This window comes from Haliotis cracherodii, unplaced genomic scaffold (genome assembly GCF_022045235.1).
Source record: "Haliotis cracherodii isolate W230 unplaced genomic scaffold, xgHalCrac1.p SCAF_6, whole genome shotgun sequence".
NCBI lineage: Eukaryota > Metazoa > Mollusca > Gastropoda > Lepetellida > Haliotidae > Haliotis > Haliotis cracherodii.
Genome location: NW_027266319.1, coordinates 54,152,207 through 54,173,190, shown reverse-complemented (window position 1 = coordinate 54,173,190; position 20,984 = coordinate 54,152,207). Strand labels below are relative to the sequence as shown.

Sequence of the window (20,984 nt, the reverse complement as noted above, 5' to 3'; positions counted from 1 at the left end):
GCAAATGGGACACGTTCACATATATCAACCAGGTCAACTGTGCTCGTGTTAGACATGCATCACTTCGGGCTTTCCTCCCACATCGAGCTGACACGCTGTTACCTGGCAGCAAACCTTTGTCATCCAGGATGGTATGGATTATATTGATGTTGTTCACAGGACAATGGCACCGTGAAAAACAGTCAAGCGTAAATTCTTAAGGGCTCGTGTTAAATAATTAGTAATTATGAATGTTTACGATTTGCGTTTATGCGTTGCCAGCCACCACCCAACGATTCCAACTATATCATATAGTGATGACACCAGGTGTTTGCGAAAAGGTGAGCGTATCCTGCCATACAGGTTGCACCCGTCTCTAACGCATGCAAAGGAACGGATTTTTTTTTGACATGAACATATAGCCCAAGTCAAAATAGGGAACTACATCTCACATCAATTTATCACTGATGCGTCAAATTTGGAAATGACCAAGACATACCAATGGTCAGTTTTTTTCCAAAAACGACGCATCAGCTGTACACTCTGTAGGCAATTTGCCAATTCTGATACGGTCTTTTGGCTGAGAGGCTTGTTTGGACTAAACAAGAACAATTCATTGACGTATCCTTTTAGATTTTACTTAACCTTCATACCCTCCACGGGGCGGTCGGTTAGCCAAGTGTTCGCTCGTCACGCCGAAGGCCCGGGTTCGATTCCCGACATGGGGACAATGTGTGAAGCCCATTTCTTGTGTCCCCCGCCGTGATATCGGTGGAATATTGCTAAAAGCGGCGTAAAACCATACTCACTCATGCATATCCTTTACATTGTATGATGACGCCAGAGTGAGAGGTCCCTTTGTAGTTTCTCTGCCAGGATGCTAGGAAAGGGTGTATAGTCTTAGTTATTCACTGTGGTGAAGGGGAGTCGGGTAGCCTAGTGGTTAAAGCGTTCGCCCGGGCCCGGGTTCGATTCCCGACATGGGGACAATGTGAAAAGCCCATTTCTGGTGTCCACCGCCGTGATATTGCTGAATTATTGCTAAAAGCGGCATAAAACCATACTCACTCACTCACTCACTCACTTTGGTGAAAAGAAGCTCGTGTGACAAACGAGGTTTGATTGTGTGGTATTCTGTGAATGATATAATTATCAGCACTCTGCAATAGTCCGGCTATATAAAAGCGCCTTGTAAATAATCGAGCGAATCCAGTGATTGACATCATGAGCATCGATCTTCGGGATGATTCGGGAGTGATTTTTTCTTTTCATGAATTACAAACAAATATTCAATTCACAGAATGCGGACCATATGCACGTGGTTTCGGTTACTCCCCCTGATTGTGACGTTTATGACGGTAGGGGGCGCCACTGACTGGGGTGACCTGAGGCTCCCCCCGGAACACGTGCCCTACTTCTTCAGGAATAATCCTCACATCAAACAACGTTGTCAGGATGAAGATACCTGCCCTTATAAGGTGAGGAGGTTAATAATCTTGTGATTTAATACAGAACAGAAACCTATGTTCGTGGGTTCGAATCCCGGTTCGCCCCGATTATGTGTCTAGGTTTGTCAGCACCATTGTCAGACCTGCATCAGTTCTGGCTTTCCTCCCTCATCGAGCTGACACGCCGTGATATAACTGGAGCTCAAAGAGCGTTAATCCAAACTCACTCACTCACTCTTGGAATGACTGTTGTGGTCTTTAGGGGGGTAAATTCCGATGTCGATGTTACAGAGGTTTTTTTATCCGTATACCAATTGGAGATCATTCTGTGCATGACCTTTTATACGAAAGGTCATGTTGGATGTCTTTTGTTGAAACATTAAACCGCAGTTTTATATTATGCAGTTTTATTGATGGATATGCTAATTTTTTGTATCGTTTCTTTTGCTCGTAAGTTTACCTTGAAGTTTGATGAGCATTATAAAGAACATTTAGTCATTTTTATACAGTTAACCCGAAGAGCAAACAAAAAGAAGGTATAGTTGACATGTCTGATTATTGTCACACCACTTTTCATATGTTTAAAATTTGATAACTACAGCTGACCAGACTGTCTTTAATAACACCTCGATTTTAAAACATGATGACATTCTGCCGAACAGACTTCTCTAACATGTAGCAAAGTGGTTAAAGCGTTCGCTCATTACGCCGAAGCCCCGGGTTCAAATCCCCATATGGGTACAATGTGTGAAGTCCATTTCTGGTGCAACCCGCCGTGATATTGCGGAATTATTGCTAAAGGCTGCGTAAAACTATACTCACTCACTCTATCATAAGTTACAGATTCGGCCGAAAGACAAATTATTATTATTGGTTAGAATAGGTCCTCAGCGATCTTTACTTGTACGAGGCCACTGAAAGGATAGGGAGGCTTGTCATGGTAGCCTGAGGACTTTGCTCATAATATCGATTACTAGTTGCTGACAGTGGTAAGAGTAGCAGTAGACGTAGCAGCGGAAGTTGTAATTACTGAAGAGTGAGTGAGTATGGTTTTACGCCGCTTTTAGCAACATTCCAGCAACATCACGGCGGGGGACACCAGAGTGGGCTTCACACATTGTCCCCATGTCGGGAATCGAACCCGGGTCTTCGGCGTGACGAGCGAACGCTTTAACCACTAGGCTACCCGACCGCCCCTAATTACTGAAGAAGTAACAACAGAGTAATACCAGTATTGTTGTACAGCTCACGTCGAACTAATGACAGATTTTGTGTGTCATCCCAGGCCTTGTTGAGAGAGACGAGGTGCTGGGGATACGAGGAGGAATGCCCGGAGTCACAGAGAAAGAGCCTGCCTGTATGTCCGGATGAGGTCGAGCCGACTAGAAGGTAGGAATAAGTTTGAATATTTGATAACACGCCCATGTCCAAGAATGATAGTAATGGGACCCAGCAACCCGTAAAAAGGTGACCAAATGGATCGGATGGTCAGGCTCGGTGTCATCGTGTCCTAATTGAGTGGGTGGATGTTCAGGAACAAATACATGTATACTCAGGAACATGTAAATGTATACTGAGGAACATGAAGATGTATACTCGGGAACATATACATGAATACTCAGGAACATATACATGTATACTCAGGAACATATACATGTATAGTCAGGAACATGTAGATGTCTACTCGGGAACATATACATGCATACTCAGGAACATATACATGTATACTCAGGAACATGTAGATGTCTACTCGGGAACATGCATATGTATACTCAAGGAACACAGACATGAATACTCAGGAACATATACATGTATACTCAGGAACATATAGATGTTTGCTCAGGAACATATACATGTATACTCAGGAACATATACATGAATACTCAGGAACATGTACATGAATACTCAGGAACATGAAGATATATACTCGAGCACACATATATGTATACTCAGGAACATATACATGTATATTCAGGAACATATATGTATATTCAGGAAAATGTAGATGTCTACTCGGGAATATATACATGTATACTCAGGAATATGTAGATGTCTACTCGGGAACATATACATGAATACTCATGAACATATACATGTATTCTCAGGAACATATAATTGTATACTCAGGGACATGTAGATGTATATTCAGGAACATTTAATGTATATTCAGGAACATATACATGTATACTCAGGAACATATACATGAATGCTCGGGAACATGTAGATGTCTACTCAGGAACATATACATGAATACTCAGGAACATATACATGTATACTCAGGAACATATACATGTATACTCAGGAACACATACATAAGTACTCAGGAACATATAGATGTATACTCAGGAACATATAGATGTATGCTCAGGAACATATACATGAATACTAAGGAACATATACGTGAATACTCAAGAACATATGTATGCATATTCAGGAACATGTATACGTATACTCGGGAACATATAAATGTATACTCAGGAACATATACATTTATATTCAGGAACATGCACACGTATACTCGGGAACATATACATGTGCATGCAGTGCCCATGAACATATACGTGTAAGTCAAGAACATGTACATGCAGGAAATAGCATGTGACCATTCTCTTTACAGACAATCAGTAACTGATCGTAGGAGAAATCTGTTCTGGCGTCAGGCCGACTTTGGGTATGTGAAAGATAGGATGGACAACATGAGGACATTCTGCCGAGGTTCTCGCAAGGTTAGTACCAGACAGCATGCCACTTAAGGATATCCATTTTCAATACAATATAGAAAGTGTGAATATATTGTATTGAAAATTGTATTTTTCTATCAACGTACCATACACATACTGGAATATAATGCATATTTGATCAAGTAAACATAAACTACCGCTCTTTGGTGACTTATAAAATCATCTGAGACAATTGATATATGCTATATATGCTATAAGCATGATTTTCGTTGACTGTCATGCATGAACTGAAGTTAAAAAAAGGTGCAAACTGAGCATCCTTTTCTTTAAAAAAATCAATTTTGCATATTCACAAAATGAAAAGTACGATTGATTCAACGCTTTACAAAAAGATGCAACAAAGACATTTTTTCTCTGGACATCCGGAAAAAAATATATGACAAAAACAATAATTATTTGTTTTGAAGCATTGAACGAAATGTTTAACAGTCGCATCAGAGCTGTGGGAAAAGCTCCTAGAACTACCTTTCGTTGGTTAACTCCTTATTCGGGATGATTCCGTCTTTATGGCGGCGGTCTGTCAACAATCGAGTTTGGACCAGACAAACCAGTATGGTATCATGTGCACGTCGTTGGTTCTCGATGGCCCTTTATGTCGCATCAAGGTTTTTATGCCATTATACGAATAAAAAATCATTACTTGTTCCTGAAAAATATGTATCTGTACTTCAGGATAGAACTTTGAGAAGATCTTTGTGTAAATTACGTATGTCATTACATAATTTTAATATTAATAATCTCAGAAAGAAAAATGTACAAGATAAAGAAAGTAGTTTATGCCGTTATTGTAATGAAGGCTCTGTTGAGGATGAGTTTCATGTACTTCTCATTGGTAAATATTATCAGTTTCTTAGAGAAAGATACCCCCCTATGATTTCAACTATGTACAAAGATGAACAACTGATGAAAAATTTGTTGAACTCCCGCAATGCAAATACAATATCATCTCTGTCAATATTCCTGAAGAAGATTTTTGAAATTAGACGTTAATATTATATGTAAACTTATTATTACCTTCACGTGACTGTACAATGTTGATACAAACAAAAAAACACTTCTGTACGATAGGTCATATGGCCTAAAATCTTGAATAAACTTCTGTCTGTCTGTTTATGTCGCACCCTATTCCAACGGCGGGCTAAGATGTCTTAAATACCACACTTCAAACCACACAATCACACACATATGTTAGGTGGGCGTTGGAAAAAATAATGATAATAATGATATCGGGATCGAATTCCTAAATTCATTATATATTTTAATGTTACATTAGTGTAATGAATTGAGAGAACTGTGCATTGATAATGGTTATGTGATTAAATCCAGGTAGGCCCAATGGACTATACCGCCGTTATTATCTGTATACAGTTATGTCCCTTTGTTGTAACAGGATAGCCTAGTGGTTTGAATCCCTGATTCGCCCTGGTTTTAGTCCTTTGTTTGTTATCACGTTCCCTCGCTTATGGGTTTCACAAGAGTGGATATGTCACCTCGGCTCCCCGCAAATATGACACCAGGCTCGCTGACTTACGTATTTGATGCATGTCAATTTCGTGGACCGATATTCATGATATCAATCACTGGATTGTCTGGTCCAGACTCGATTATGTACAGACCGCCGTCATATAGCTGGAATATTGAGTACGGCGTTAAACAACTAACAAACAAACAAAAAATTGTTCAAAACGGCGTTAAATCTAACTCAATCACTCACTCACTCACTCCATCCCTCACTCACTGATTATTTCGCAGACTGACTCGTCCCTGGAATGTACGGATGCCCTCAGGTTCTGCAGGGGAAGAAACGTGTTCCTGGATCTACGTAACGCTAAACTGGCAACCAGAGACAGGTGCGGTTCTTTGACGCAATTCACGTATGATCCGTTAAAGAGTGAGACAGCTAAGATATCTTTTACAATGTTTCGTAGTCGGCAGACTTACAATCTCGAAGGGCAGCACGGTTTCGTCACGAGCGGGAGGTCGGTGGTTCGATCCCCGTCCACGTCACACCGAAAGACGTTAAAATGTGACACTCGTATTGTTACCCTGCCTGGAGGGGATAAAACAAGGACTGGTCGGCTGGGAGTCAGTATACTGTGTCGGACTGAGGGTATTCAGTAGGCTAGAGACCCGTGAAGATCCGGGGTAGAATAGGTCTTGAGCTTGTCCGCGTTTTCCCATGTCATGTATTTAATCCCTCGGAGTCGGGCAAGATTGAGGTAGCAGCTTGGATCCTCGCAATTGTAACTGAAAACGCATGAAGTGTATTCTGTTTGTGAATATCCTGAAGGTAGTCATCGCTCACCCATTCCCAAACGAGGCCTAAATTACTGAAACATTTTTTGCGGGATGGTTGTTTTCTACTCACAGGTCCTTGTTCTGCGAGATATGTTCAACGTGTTTGTAATTGTAGATATCACCCCTGTATTACGTGTTACTTTAGGTCATCATTAGGTCAGATGGGGTTTCACGTCGCGCTCAGGATGATTGTACTCTTATAGCGACGTCCATAACGGCGTGTGTGTTGCTGCTTGTGACCAGTCTGGACTAATGTCGGACTAGTGCTAGCCCACTGAGCTACCATGCCGCAGTTTAACAAGGATACCCCACTCAGACACAGTATACTGACTCCGAGCCGACCAGTCCTTGTTTTAGCTGAGCCGAGTTCCAGGCAGGGTAACAAAAAGTACCACCTTTTAACGTCTTTTTGGTATGCCGCGGCCGGGCATCGAACCACCGACTTTCAGTTCTCCGGACAGACGCTTTATCCACTGGACAACCATGACGTTTCTTTCATTTGGTATGTTGTGACACGAATTACAACTACAGATAATATCAGCATAAATTATTTGTTTGTATACATCAAATGATTAATATCTGTTTCATTTCAATATCTCTAAATATTCTATGCATTGAACGTTACGGATCTTCGTTACGCAGTTATAAAACCCTGGCTGTGAAATGTACTTTGTCTTTATTGGACCTGTAGGATTTCGATGAACGTGATTATGTTCCGCTATGAATGGAGATCCGGTATAGAATAGGTCTTCAGCAAACCATGCTTGCCGTAGACGGCGACTATGCTTGTCGTAAGAGGCAACTAACGGGATCGGGTGGTCAGGCTCGATGACTTGGTTGATGCATGTCATGTCATGTCCTAATTGCGTGGATAGATGCTCATGATGTCAATCACTGGAGTCGTGACTCGATTATTTACAGACCGCCGTCATATAACTGGACTATTGCTGAGTGCGGCGTTAAACAACAAACCAACACAAACTACGGGCCTCCGTTTCACTCCCACATAAAGCTGTGACGGAACATAATAAATAGTGTTTAAAGCGTCATAAGGCACAACCTTTCACCCCTTTCATAAAAAGCCTAAAGCATGGCCTTGTTTCGATCTGAACACGGTAATCAATACAGTGAACTACGTTACAACGAACACGCTTATAACGAACTGACCGATATAACGAACTTATTGTTAAGTCCCGGCCATTTGTTGTATATATGCTGTATATATGCTTATAACGAACTACGGTTATTACGAACTAGAATTAGTGGTCCCTTTGAGTTCGTTATAACCGTAGCTTACTGTATATACTCACCGCCAAAAGAAACAGACATCATAGAAACATATAGAGAAGTATGTACGTTAATAAGAGATGCTTCTTATGTGTACCGGGGCGGTCGGGCAGCCTAGTGGTTAAAGCGTTCGCTCGTCACGCCGAAGACCCGGGTTCGATTCCCGACATGGGTAAAATGTGTGAAGCCCATTTCTGGTGTCCCCCGCCGTGATATTGCTGGAATATTGCTAAAAGCGGCGTAAAACCAGTCTTATGTGTGCCACTTAATGACAAAAATAACAAACAGTCAAACGGTATCACGTAGTGTATTTATTTCCATCATTATATGCTACACTTCATTTCCAAACTTTACACGCTAATCCTACTCGAGAAAAATGATGCATCTTGATCTTGGATCTATGACGTCACATGTGACGCGTTCAAGAGCGTCGGTTCACGCAACACACCAGTATGATCGTTTGTGCATCAAACCAATCAAATATACCTTGAATATGAGTAATTATTGATATATTAACCATCATATATGGTATATTAGTGTTGGTGCAACACATCAATATCTTTAACCGATATACCATGGCAATGCCTTTTAAAGTCTACATTTGATTGGGGGCGGTCTGGTAGCCTAGTGGTTAAAGCGTTCGCTCGTCACGCCCAAGACCAGGGTTCGATTCCCGACATAGGTACAATGTGTGAAGCCCATTTCTGGTGTCCCCCGCCGTGATATTGCTGGAATATTGCTAAAAGCGGCGTAAAACCATACTCACTCACTCACTCACTCACTACATTTGATTGGAGTCAGGCTCCATGGTTGAAGAACGTTACACCATGACCTTGATATATGACCTTGATTCTCGTCCCATCTGTTTCAGGTACAGGAACGATATTCTACTTGATAACACTTTTGGGGGTCACTGTGATCTGGACAAGGTTGGACTGGACGCAGCAATGACGTCACCACTCATAAACAAGCGGCCACTGGCCTCGTGGTAATGGTTCATGGTTTATCAGCTACATATGGGTGTTCGTGGGTTCACCAGACCAGCCCCCACCTCCACCCAATCCATCTGACACGCCCTGTTGTATCTCAAGTACTGCTTAAGCGGCGTTAAACCAAACTCGCTATGTTTTTTAAAGGAAATATCTTCTTAGTTTACAGTCCCAGTTTGTTTCATGGTTTGTATGGAGGCCGAGATCGGACATCGCTTTATCGACTTCAATTATGGTCGCGAGATTGCGATAAGCGAGACAAAAAGGCAATAACACGCGACTAGAAAACGATATTCTTTACGCGAGAAACTATTGCTTTCTCGCCTCGTATTATCGCTTTGTCGCAATCTCGCGGCCGACAAAGCGATGTCCCCTCTCGGCTACAATAGTTATGTCCATGCTTCATGCCCATATTGACTTGATGATTCGCATGTCGTCGGTAAGATCACTAAAATAACCCAAACGGATGAGTGGTGTTGAACTGTTGATTCCGCCATTGTTATCCTTTAACTCTTCCATGTGATCCCCAGGATGAGAGAGATGGAACATTTCACATCTCTTCCCACGCAGCCATTGGCTACTGGTGAATGTGACGTCATCATCGAACGACCAACCATCATTATCAAAATGGACGAAGGTACGTATGGCGTCGTATGCCCCTATGATTCCTTGATTGTGCACCTTGAGTGAGTGAGTGAGTGAGTGAGTGAGTGAGTTGGGTTTAACGCCGCTTTTAACAGTATTCCAGTTATATCACGGCGTGTCAGCTTAATGTGGGAGGAAAGCCCGAAGTTATGCAGGTCTCAGACGTTTACCACTTCGGTGGAACCCACGAGCACGGGTCTAAGGCGCCACAATTCGCAGGGCAGAGTTGCGTCTCTTGGGCACGCCAGAAACCTATGATTGTGGGTTCGAATCCCTGTTCGACCCGATTATGTTTTTAGGTTTGTCAGCACCATACCCGTGCTCGTGGGTTTCACCGAAGTGGTAATTGTCTAAGACCTGCATCACTTCGGGCTTTCCTCCCCCATGAAGCTGACACGCCGCGATATAACTGGAATATTGTTAAAAGCGGCGTTAAAGCCAACTCACTCACTCTGAGCCAGGAATGCACTGGCAATATTCTGAAGGTGCATCGTAAACATGTAAAACTGACAGAACTATATGTCATTATGCAAAAGTATAGAGAAATTATATATCAACCATAACGTAGTTTAAGTTAGAGAAATCATTAGAATCTGTAGATTCCGGAAGTAGACTTATCTCCTCCAGATGTTCATGTTTTTACCAATTACGAAATTTCAGAAAACAACATATTTCATCATACCTGCGTTTTCATGAACCTCTACATCAGCCTACACGTCAACAACTCCTTCTCCAACGACGTCAACATCCTTGTGTGGGACACGGTAATACACAATTCCAGCCGTCATTAATATGTACATCTTCTTGTATAGTGTGTTTGGTTTGACGCGTTTCAGCAGCAGCATTGCGTGTAAGCTTAAGATAAAGTCAAGGTCTAAAACCACTGTGATATTTTGAAACCCATGAACCCGAATGCGGAGCTGACAGGCCAAGGATCATTATCTGGTTTCGAAGCCACGACCAGCGGATCATGACTCGACCAAGGGGCGCAACTTTCAGTAGCACTAGGCCACCTAGTGAACAGTGTACGATTTCCTTAAGATAGCTGTAAGATACTCGTAGGGATAAGATCGTTTCGAAAACCTAGACGCCTGGGCCCCGTTCCACAAAGCGACCTTAGTGCTAAGTTGTCGTAACTCCTTTATCACAGGCTTACGACCAACGTTGCACTAAGATCGCTCTGTGGAACGAAGTTCAGGGCCCGGTTCCACAAAACGATCTTAGCGCTACGATTGTCTTCTGTCTGTCTTAAAGTACAGGAGTTAGGATCGTCTTAGCGCTAAAATTTGTGGAACGGGGAACAGTTCTACACACTTTTCAAAATTGTGGAACTGTTGCTCACAAGTGTTTCTGAATGAACCTTTTACCTTTGTTGGTGCTCTCGTCATTGACCTCATCAGAAAACGGTATTTTGCATGTTCGACCGTGTGTTTTCGTACCAGATCTCGTAGCTCGTTTCTGATGTTATCAATTACTCATTTATTTGTCCCTGAATCGATTATCAACAGACCGCCGTGACAGCAGTGATATTGCTGACACGGGATTAAAACAACATTCACTCACTCACTCTTCACTGCACTGTAAAAAATACGTTTATGTGCTTTCAGAGTCTTTTTGACCTCCGAGGGTACATGACCGAGATGCGTGACGCGTTCACCCGACATGACGTCATGCTGCTGAAACACTTCGACGGGAAGAGGGTGACGTTGTTTTAATATTTCAGTGAGTGAGTGAGTGAGTGAGTGGGTGGGCGGGTGAGTGAGTGAGTGAGTGACCGAGTGACTGAGCGAGCGAGCGGGTGGGTGGGTGGGTGGGTTAAGTGAGTGAGTGAGTGAGTGAGTGAGTGAGTGGGTGGGTGGGCGGGTGAGTGAGTGAGTGAGTAACCGAGTGAGTGAGCGAGCGAGCGGGTGGGTGGGTGGGTGGGTTAAGTGAGTGAGTGAGTGAGTGAGTGAGTGTGGCTGTTGGGTATGAGTGAGTGTGTCGATGGGCGTGTGTGAGAGAGTGGATGGGTAGGTGGGTGGGTGAGTGAGTGTGTGGGCGTGCGTAATGGGAATCGAACACAAGTCTTCGGTGTCACAAGCGAACACTGTAACCACTAGGCCACCCCTTTCAGAAGCTTATAAACCGGACTACCACCATTTGTGCTACTCAAATAGTGTTTTTTACACTTCAAGAATATATATATTATGTTTCAGTGTATTCTGTTTTAGGTTTGTTTTAAGGACGCCATCTTCTCGCTTCCTGCTCGGATGATGCTCGGAATTTATTATAACTTAGCACCGGTAAGACATTCAGTAACAGCTGCATCAGTAGCAAAACAGGCATCATTCTGAATTAGTGAGTGAGTGTAACGCAGCTTTTAACAGTATTCCAGATATATCGCGGTGGGTCAGCTTAATGTGGGAGGAAAGCCCGAAGTGATGCAGGTCTCAGACGTTTACCACTTCGGTGAAACCCACGAGCACGGGTATGGTGCTGACAAACCTAGAAACATAATCGGGTCGAACCGGGACTCGAACCCACAAATATAGGTTTCTGGCGTGCCCAAGGGACGCAACTTTGCACAGCGAATCGCGGCGTCTTAGACGACTAGGTCCCCCGTTCCCCCAATTCCGAATTAGACTTTCAATTGATGAAATCGGTTATTATTTTACAGAAAAAAGGCAAACCGACTGTTTCCTTCATTCATTGTTTCCTTTTGTTTGCTTGTCAAATTACGAGTCAGTTAATATAATTCTAAACTCCAAATAGTCTGCGTGTTTGTGTTTTGATGTGGATTTATACACTGCTCGGCAAAAGATAGTATACACTTGAAAATACCTGCTCATTATACTGTACTGTGAAATTGCGACCCCTCTGATCCTGGAGACGTCACATGTTGTGAAACACTTATTCCTTATCGTATACGAGTCAATTTATATAACCAGACCTCAAGATGGACTGCGTTTATGCGTCAACTACCAGAATAATTACCATTACCCAATTAATTTTAAGTTAATTGCATACAAATACGCAGTATTTTTTTTAAATAAAAAAATACTGTGCATAATTACCCAATGTATCCTTTTCAACGTGTATACACGTATTTCACGTATTTCACACATTCATGAACTCGACTGCAGTAAATAATGCATGCATGGCGCCATGTCTAGCTTATTGTTATTTAGACATTTATATCGCTGTTCTCAGTTTATGTGACATGTTACAGGCTTGTGGCAGCAATCGAACTGATACATACCGGAAGTCACTTGAAACAGAATTTTAATCAAAATTATCGTTAATCAAATTTCTACTCGTCGGTGTAAAAGTAGCTATTACACTGGACCCAAGGGAGTAGAAATATATAGACTTCCCAAAGAGCGCTATGATTACCCATTGTGAAAGATAACTTGTGAGTAAGTCAATGGCACAATACATTATCTGGAGCCCTGTTAATGTAATTAAGTATCGACGCTCAGGGTAAACGATAACGATTTATATTTCAGGTCAAGGGGTGCAAGCCAAGCGGCTTGGTGAATGCGTTCTCGGAGCATGTACTGCACAATCTAAATATTCAACAAACAGGCCCCTTGGTGAGTCGATGTACAGTAGAGACGATGTGTGTGTGTGTGCGCGCGCGCGTGTGTGTCTGTGTGTGTTTGTGTGCGTGCCTGCGTGCGTGCGTGCGTGCGTGCGTGCGTGCGTGCGTGCGTGTGTGTGTGTGTGTCCATTGATGCCAAGTATACTACCCCAAAGAAGTTAAAGAACACCCGATTCTTTCAAATTACTATAGGGGGCGTAGGGGTAACCAAGTGGTTAAAGCGAAGTACCGGGTTCGATTCCCACAAGGGTTCAATGTGTGAAGCCCATTTCTGACGTTCCCCGCCTTGATATTGCTGGAATATAGCGAAAAGCGGCGTAAAACAATACTCACTGACTTTTATGACGAAAGTTAATAATACACGACATGGCTGATTACCTGTAGTAACATCAAAGAATCTGGTGTTCCGGGGAATTAACAAGGATGGTCCCTCACTAACTGTGTCTGAGTGAGGTGTTCATGATAAACTGCGGCGTGGTGTCTCAGTGGGATTAGCACTAGAGAACCGGTATTAATCCGGAGGAGTCCAAGCAGTCACACACACGTGCATGAACGTCGCCTTATGAGTAAAATAATATTTACAATAGGCAATACGGTATTCTCACTATTATCTTCATGTTTATCTTACAATATTCATATTTTACCTGTTCAGGTGGACAAGGTCAGGGTGACATTTCTCGTCAGAAGTACCAAAATCCGGCGAATCCTAAACCAGGAGGAAGTATGTTCATCTCCTTAAAACTACTTCCATCGCACTGTGCAGAGCTCCAGATAAGCTTCGTATTTATGTAAAATACGGTTCACCATAACCCGATATATTTTTAGTTGCCCATAAATACAAATGACAATTAGCACAATCCCAAATGGTATACCAACACCGTTCGGTGTCTAGCCGGTTGAGCCATATTTCAAATATGACTATTGCCGAATGCGCCACATTTTCAGCTGTGTGCATTTCACCTACCCTAGCCGGTAATTTAGTAATCAGATTACCGATACCTTTAAATGAGTGTCCCACATTTAAAATGAGTAAACTCACCTCAAATAGCTTGTAGAGATTACTAAGCGTGGTGTTCTTTGAGAGATCAATTACCCAATGTAGCCCTTTCGGCTTGGTACCTACAGTGTATATGTTTTTACAGAGCTTTATTTACTGATCAAATGCAGGCATCGTGTATACATGAACTCTACAGCAGTGTTAATAAGGCGCTACGTCACGCTTGTGTTAACTTATACACGTATCGCTGTTGTGAGTTTATGACACGTGACACAACTGGGGCAACACGCACAGATACAAACCAAAGGTCACATGAAGCAGTGTTTTGCGCAGAATTATTTCTTAAACGAATCTACTATTTGGTTTAAAAATACAATAGACTGTACTAAACGTATATGAAAATGTTGACCTCATTAGGAATATTACATCACCATTTGTGTAGTTGATAGCATTTTGATGTCGTTTAGATTCATATGATATAACATTTCAAATTAGTTGATTTCCATTTGTTTAGATGCTTGCTGGCTTACAACGACTCCCTGATTTGGAGGTACAGATGGTGGATTTCAATAAGTATGCACTCAATCGTTATTTTTTGGTTGATAACTTGTGTTGCAAGTCTTTAATGTTTAACATTTGAACTCAAAAGATACAATTAAAACGATAATTCATAGATTTAGAATTTACTCACCGTTTAGAAAAAAGACCAGTTTAACAACGAATTCCCATTGGAACATGACACACAGAGAGTGTTCTGTATAAAATATTCAGAGTGAGGGCATATAACTGAAGTGAATCAGACCGTGAAATTACAATGTATTCAATAACATCATTAAATTTTGACGATGTACGAGACGAACGTATTTAAGTGTTGATTGTTGTGTTTTGCAGGTCAATACCGTTCATAGACCAGCTACAGGTAGGTCAACCACCGTTCATAGACCAGCTACAGGTAGGTCAACCACAGACAAGCCGGCTTATGTTGACCGGGTGGGCATAGGAGGGGTGGGGATGTTGATCGGATGGTCACTATGGATGCTGATTATATTGATGCGGATTATAAACTGCCGGGTAAAAGAGAGTATACACTACTTCACTCTGCTCATCCCTGTGTACTTTCAACTTGCGACCCCATGTTCCTTGAGACTTCATGTACATCCTGAAATATTTTCTGTATTTAGATGAAAGTGGGTAAATGTCACCCTCGGAGATGAATCTAATAAGGTTAGGAGTGCTAATCATAAAGGTCAAGGTCACATGAAGGTCATTCAAGGAACACGTTTCTGTGTTACTGTTTGCCCTGGTCTCATGAAATATGTTTTCACGCAATTGTGTGACTGAGTTGTGTCCCTTGGTGATGGTTGACGCCATATTTGTCATATCATGTTGAAGGATGGCGAAGCAATATATTTCGAGTCACCTGGCTTGTTATTGCAGTTGACCCGTGAAGTTCCGGGGTAGAATAGGTCTTCAGCAACCCATACTTAACGTGACTTGTAGGTCACCTTATAAAGGTCAAGGTCACAGATGAGGAATCGTACTCGAGCGTCATTATTGTCTTATTTCTCACAGATTATCCACAACACTGACCTGTTCATCGGCCTCCACGGCGCAGGGCTGACGTACATGCTCTACCTACCAGACTGGGCGACCGTCTTTGAAATGTAAGCATGTTGAGTTGAGCCAGGGGGCTGCTAAGTTGCATCTGTTTGTGACGGTGCCACCTTTGGGACAGGATACGCTCACGTTTCGTGTCATCGCTATGTGGTAATGATTCATAGACACATTTTATGCTATAGTCGGAATCGTTCAAGTGACTCTAGTTTTAGATTTCTAATGATTGTGGAAATTATTTAAACGGCATTACAGTTATTCCAAGGTCAATCAACTTAACATGGGATGAAAGCACGAAGAGCCCAAATTCATATACGCAAATGACCGCCTCCGTGGTCTAGTGGATAGAGCGTCTACCTGGATAGCGTAAAGTCGGGGGTTCGAGATCCGGTCGCGTCATACTAAAAGACGTTAAAAGATGGCACTTGTTGTTAACCTGTCTGGCGCTCTGCATTAAGGGGTAAAACACGGACTGGAGTACTGTGTCTGAATGGGGTATTCGTGTTACACTGTGTCGTGGTATCTAAATGGGCTAAAATCGGCTTAGTCTGGACTAATACAAGCAGCCATACACACACGTTCATGTTCGTTTCTACATAAGACCGCCTCCGTGGTCTAATGGTAGAGCGTCCGCCCGGAGAGCGGAAGGTCCGGGGTTCGATACCCAGCCGCATCATATCAAAAGACGTTAAAAGATGGTACTTGTTGTTACCCTGGCGCTCGTCATTAGGGGCTTAAACAAGGACTGGTCGGCTCGGAGTCAGTATACTGTGTCTGAGTGGGGTATTCATGTTAAAACTGCGGCATGGTATCTCAGTGTGCTAGCACTATAAATCGGCATCAGTCCGGACTAGTACAAACAGCAACACACACACACACACACACACACACATTCACGTGCATGCACGTCGCTATATAAGTGCAATAATCTTGAATGCGACGTTAAACCCCATTTCACCTCACCTTTCTACATAAATGCAATAATCTTGAATGCGATGTTAAACCCCAAACACCTCGCCTCACCTCACCTCACCGCACCTCACCTCACCTCACCTCACCTCATATACGCAACACACCTTCGTCAAACCAACAAGCACGATTCTGGTACTCGTGGGCAGAATTTGAAGTTCAAAACCACCGCCAACACCCAATGCTTGCAACTCATTCGTCACCAGTCGCCCTTTTCTGTAATCTGCAGGAATACTTGTCCTCCTATCGGCCAATGTTACGTGCGCAAAAACGACAACCAGTCAGAATACGCGTAAGAATATAAGTACTTGGGTCAACGAATATTATAATTCTGTTTTCTACCTAAAGTAACAGTTTCACCATTATTAATAACAAAGGGTTGTAACTGACAACCATCTCATGGTCAGAAAGTACCCATGCAAACTTACAACTGAAAGCACTGTTTTTCTTTTTATCGACAAAGTTTCACACATAATTTTGTTCAACCCGTTCACCCAAAAGTCAAGATCTACATACATACGTAGCAGTATTTGCTGGGAAATCGAATTTAAAATCCGCATTATTGTATATGGATATGTTTAGACTCAACAATCGGCTATTTTGAGTCACGTGATCGAACAACATCCTGAATCAGTACCTTTGATGACGTGAGACAATGGGTCCTGCCCGACCCCAAACACACGCAGACACACACTGACAAACGAGCCTGTATCCATCCGCCGGGTCGCCTAAAAACCGTAATGTCCTATCTCCACTTTTACAAGTTTTGAGTAAATGATATTTGATGTATACAGAGCTCCAGATAAGCTTTTGGTGTTGTGGGTATTTTACCCATACATTTTAAAATCATTGGGTATCAGTAATTCTATCTGGGTACTCAAATTTCTGTTACCCACTAGTTTTTACACATGTGGGTATTTAAGTTAAATATTTAAATACACTATTCATCTAGTCCCTGCAAACTGGTGTCGTGTGGGTTCGAGAGCTTTATAGGACTCAAAAATACCACGATACTTCCACAAGAAAGTGTGATGGCAAATGATCATGATGTAACTGACATCGTGGAGTTTGGCAAGGTTGACGGAATGCCCGTTTATAATTTCAAAATAAGTTGCTGATTTGCTAATCGAATACGCAGGGTTACATCACAATATTTTATTTTTGTAGCGTATCTGTAATGTTCGTTGCGTATTTGATTTATTTTACTGCTTATTTCTGCATTTCTGATGTGTATTTTACGCAGATACACAGCTTATCTGGAGCACTGACTGTATAATATTAACTTACAAACAATATGCAATTATTTTTCATGAAACAAACAAATACAAATTAGTAATCATCCAATTGTTCTCATTTACAGATAAATGTTATTTCTATCACGCTCCAAGTACAGTCGATAAGATAACTAAATGGTTCTATCTCCAAATGATTTGGAACTATGCGCTCCTTGTCACATGATCTGTGTCAAGATTTTGATTGGACATGGGCATTGACATGGACATAGAACATTCTGGTTTTTGGACATAGAATTACTGAAAATACTACTTTCCAGCAACAGGGGAATAATGAAATTTACAACAATGTTAAAAAAACCACCCATTTTGAAAACAATGTAAAAAACGTCAGTTTTGGTCAAACGTGGACATGGGACCATCTGGTTCCAGGCGACCTGGGCTCACTTGCACAAAGCGATCTTAGCGCTAAGACTATCGTAAGCCTATGTTGAAGTATGGGAGTTACGATCATCTTAGCGCTAAGATCGCTTTGTGCAAGTGGGCCCTATTGTCACAGTAGTGGGACAAGTATGACTCTGTGTGTCGTGTCCAGTTACAGGTGCGGCATCGACGACATGTACCCTGACCTGGCCAGGATGAGAGGCATCAACTACATCACCTGGGAGAACCTGGAGACCCTCATCCCAGAAAATAAGGTAACATGTCTCTCTCCATTTTGTCTCTTGGGTAAGGAAATAGTAGCACGATTCAGATATGGATTCTTGTCATAAAAAAGACACGCGCGAATACCATCTGATAGTCACCTACATTTGTAATCTATTGTCATCATCTATCGTTATTGAATTTATGCTGAATGGGGTCAATATCGGTTGAAACGAACAATCAGATAAAACGAACAAACGTATGTAACGGACAATCAGATAAAACGAAGAATCACATATGAAAAAAACAATCAGATAAAATGAAGAATCACATATAAAAACAATCAGATAAAACAAGCATTTGTATATAAAAAACAATGCAGTATTCTAGACTTGCCAAATATTTTAGACTTGCATGGGCTGTATTGGATATATGTGTTTTAGGGTTTGAAATAACTAACCTAATGGGTACATCTACCCTTATATCACCTTACATTCAAATACAAGCTTCTGGTTGGTTATCTCAGGTAACTTGCTTATCTCGCGTGATTATCGCTGAGCTAAAATGTGCCGATGGTTATCTGAATGCTTTGGGTAAAGGGAAGTAACTCGGTTCGTTTGCGTCCTCTGCCGACTGTCAAAAATGGCGGAATCTAAGCCTTTTACTCAGTGAAACTTCGGACATATATTTCGGGTCTATATGAATGAATGTCGGTGAGATACATTCGTTGTCAACCGATTCCTCGGGACACATGGCGGGATGTATACCCTGTGTGTGAGCCTGTAGGCTCATACCACTTGAAATCGGTTGACAACATATAACGTGATCCGAGGGACCAGTGGACAAAGAATTCATCTCACCGAACACTTAATTATAATGCAGAATACCACAGTGAAGCATTTATCTACTTCGCAGATCTTTTTGATTCGGAAAATATCGGAAATATCCGGAGAATGGCGTCTTACATCATTCGTGACCAACTCGTGTTATTTCGGACATGCAGGTTACGGAAAGGGGCGAGTGGTGACGAATGGTCTTACATGATAAATTCGAGATACGAAATTGCGGTCGGTATGTTGCAAATGCAATACCAATTAACAGTTCGGCAATTCGAGCGAAGGGCGTGGGAAATGTACCTTACATGTTAGGGAGGTGGGGGGTAGGGAGTGGGGTGCATTTAAAATAAATAGAATGGGTCTCAGCTAATCAGAATCCGACATTCATCTCCTCTGAAAGGTCAGATAAGGGGATATCTCTGTCTGAACACTTGGGAACATGTAAAGGGCATGTGGGCATTGAAGCGATGTATAGAAGTTACCTAAGCAGTTCCGGCAAGATGGCCTCCTTTGCATATTTATCGAATGGAGATACCAAGTCCTTTGTTATTTCCTATGTCTCAAATCACCATCGTGTGCAACTCTGTACATTGCAGACTGTGTTGCCTAACTACACTAACTACAGCTTCGACGTAGGAGAGTTCCTGAGACTGGTCCGTGTTGCAGCAGATCAAGTGACCTCGCACCCTGACCTCATCAAAGCAAGACATCATAAATATAGGGACAAGGGCGAACTTTAAATGAGAGTAAGTGAGTGAGCCGGGTTGAAAAGTCTCCAGTTATGTCACGGCGTGTCAGCCCGAAGTGATGCAGGTCTCAGACGTTTACCACTTCGGTGAAACCCATGAGCACGGATATGGTGCTGACAAACCTAGAAACATAATCGGGGCGAACCAGGATTCGAACCCAAGATCATAGATTTTGGCACGATCAAGGGAGTCAGTTCTGCACATCTAAATGCGGCGCCTGAGACCTTTGGCCAACCGTGCCCCTAATCTACTGAAGAACTAATCAACCTTGTAGTCCAGATTGAGGGATTGTTTCGACGTTGTTCCAAACTGTTTTTAAGATGATCATTATACTGATGCCAACATCCGCTAGATTTTGATATTCTCCATCAATAGTTTCTTGAGAGTCCATTTAGTTCGATTACCGTCATTGAGATACATTGTACGTCCCTGTTTCGAATCCAATGAGGACCAGGTGACCACAATATGTGACTTGGCTAATAGCGCTTTAGTATACCCGGACTGCATGGATCCGTGCTCATGCTATCAACCACTTGTTTCCCTGGCCCAGATTCGATTACTAACAAGCTTTCGATGAAGGTGGAATATAACCGACAGCCGAAAAAAAGCCATTCACACACTCACCATTGAAAGAAAAGAGAGCCTACAAATGTCTCTTTTATTGATACACTGCCGGGTTAAAGAAAGTACGAGTATACGCTTGGCCAAGACATTACAAACGTTATAAGGCTGAAACCAGTCGCCAAAACACTGAAAAATTTGGTGTATAAGAAAAAACAAAAAGAGAGTATACACAAGCCTCACTCTGCTCATCAAGGTGGACGGTGAAATTGCGTCCCCCATGCTCCTTGAGACGCCACGCGCACATCTCCTGCTGTAGGTGAGTGAGTATGGTTTTACGCCGCTTTTAGCAATATTCCAGCAATATCACGGCGGGGGAGACCAGAAATTGGCTTTCCCACATTGTGCCCATGT

General features: G+C 42.3%; 1 protein-coding gene across 1 annotated transcript; it reads left to right on the top strand.

Annotated features, from left to right (window-relative positions):
* Window positions 1-1,331: 1,331 nt before the first annotated feature.
* Window positions 1,332-20,000, top strand: LOC139446503 (EGF domain-specific O-linked N-acetylglucosamine transferase-like). Its single transcript, XM_071227808.1, has 16 exons — window positions 1,332-1,457; window positions 2,713-2,816; window positions 4,045-4,153; window positions 5,921-6,018; window positions 8,625-8,741; window positions 9,273-9,379; window positions 10,048-10,151; window positions 10,995-11,087; window positions 11,598-11,669; window positions 12,873-12,959; window positions 13,620-13,688; window positions 14,479-14,537; window positions 14,856-14,883; window positions 15,537-15,628; window positions 18,375-18,477; window positions 19,857-20,000. The coding sequence occupies exons 1-16, from the start codon at window positions 1,332-1,334 to the stop codon at window positions 19,998-20,000; spliced, it is 1,512 nt and encodes a 503-aa protein (XP_071083909.1).
* Window positions 20,001-20,984: the final 984 nt, after the last annotated feature.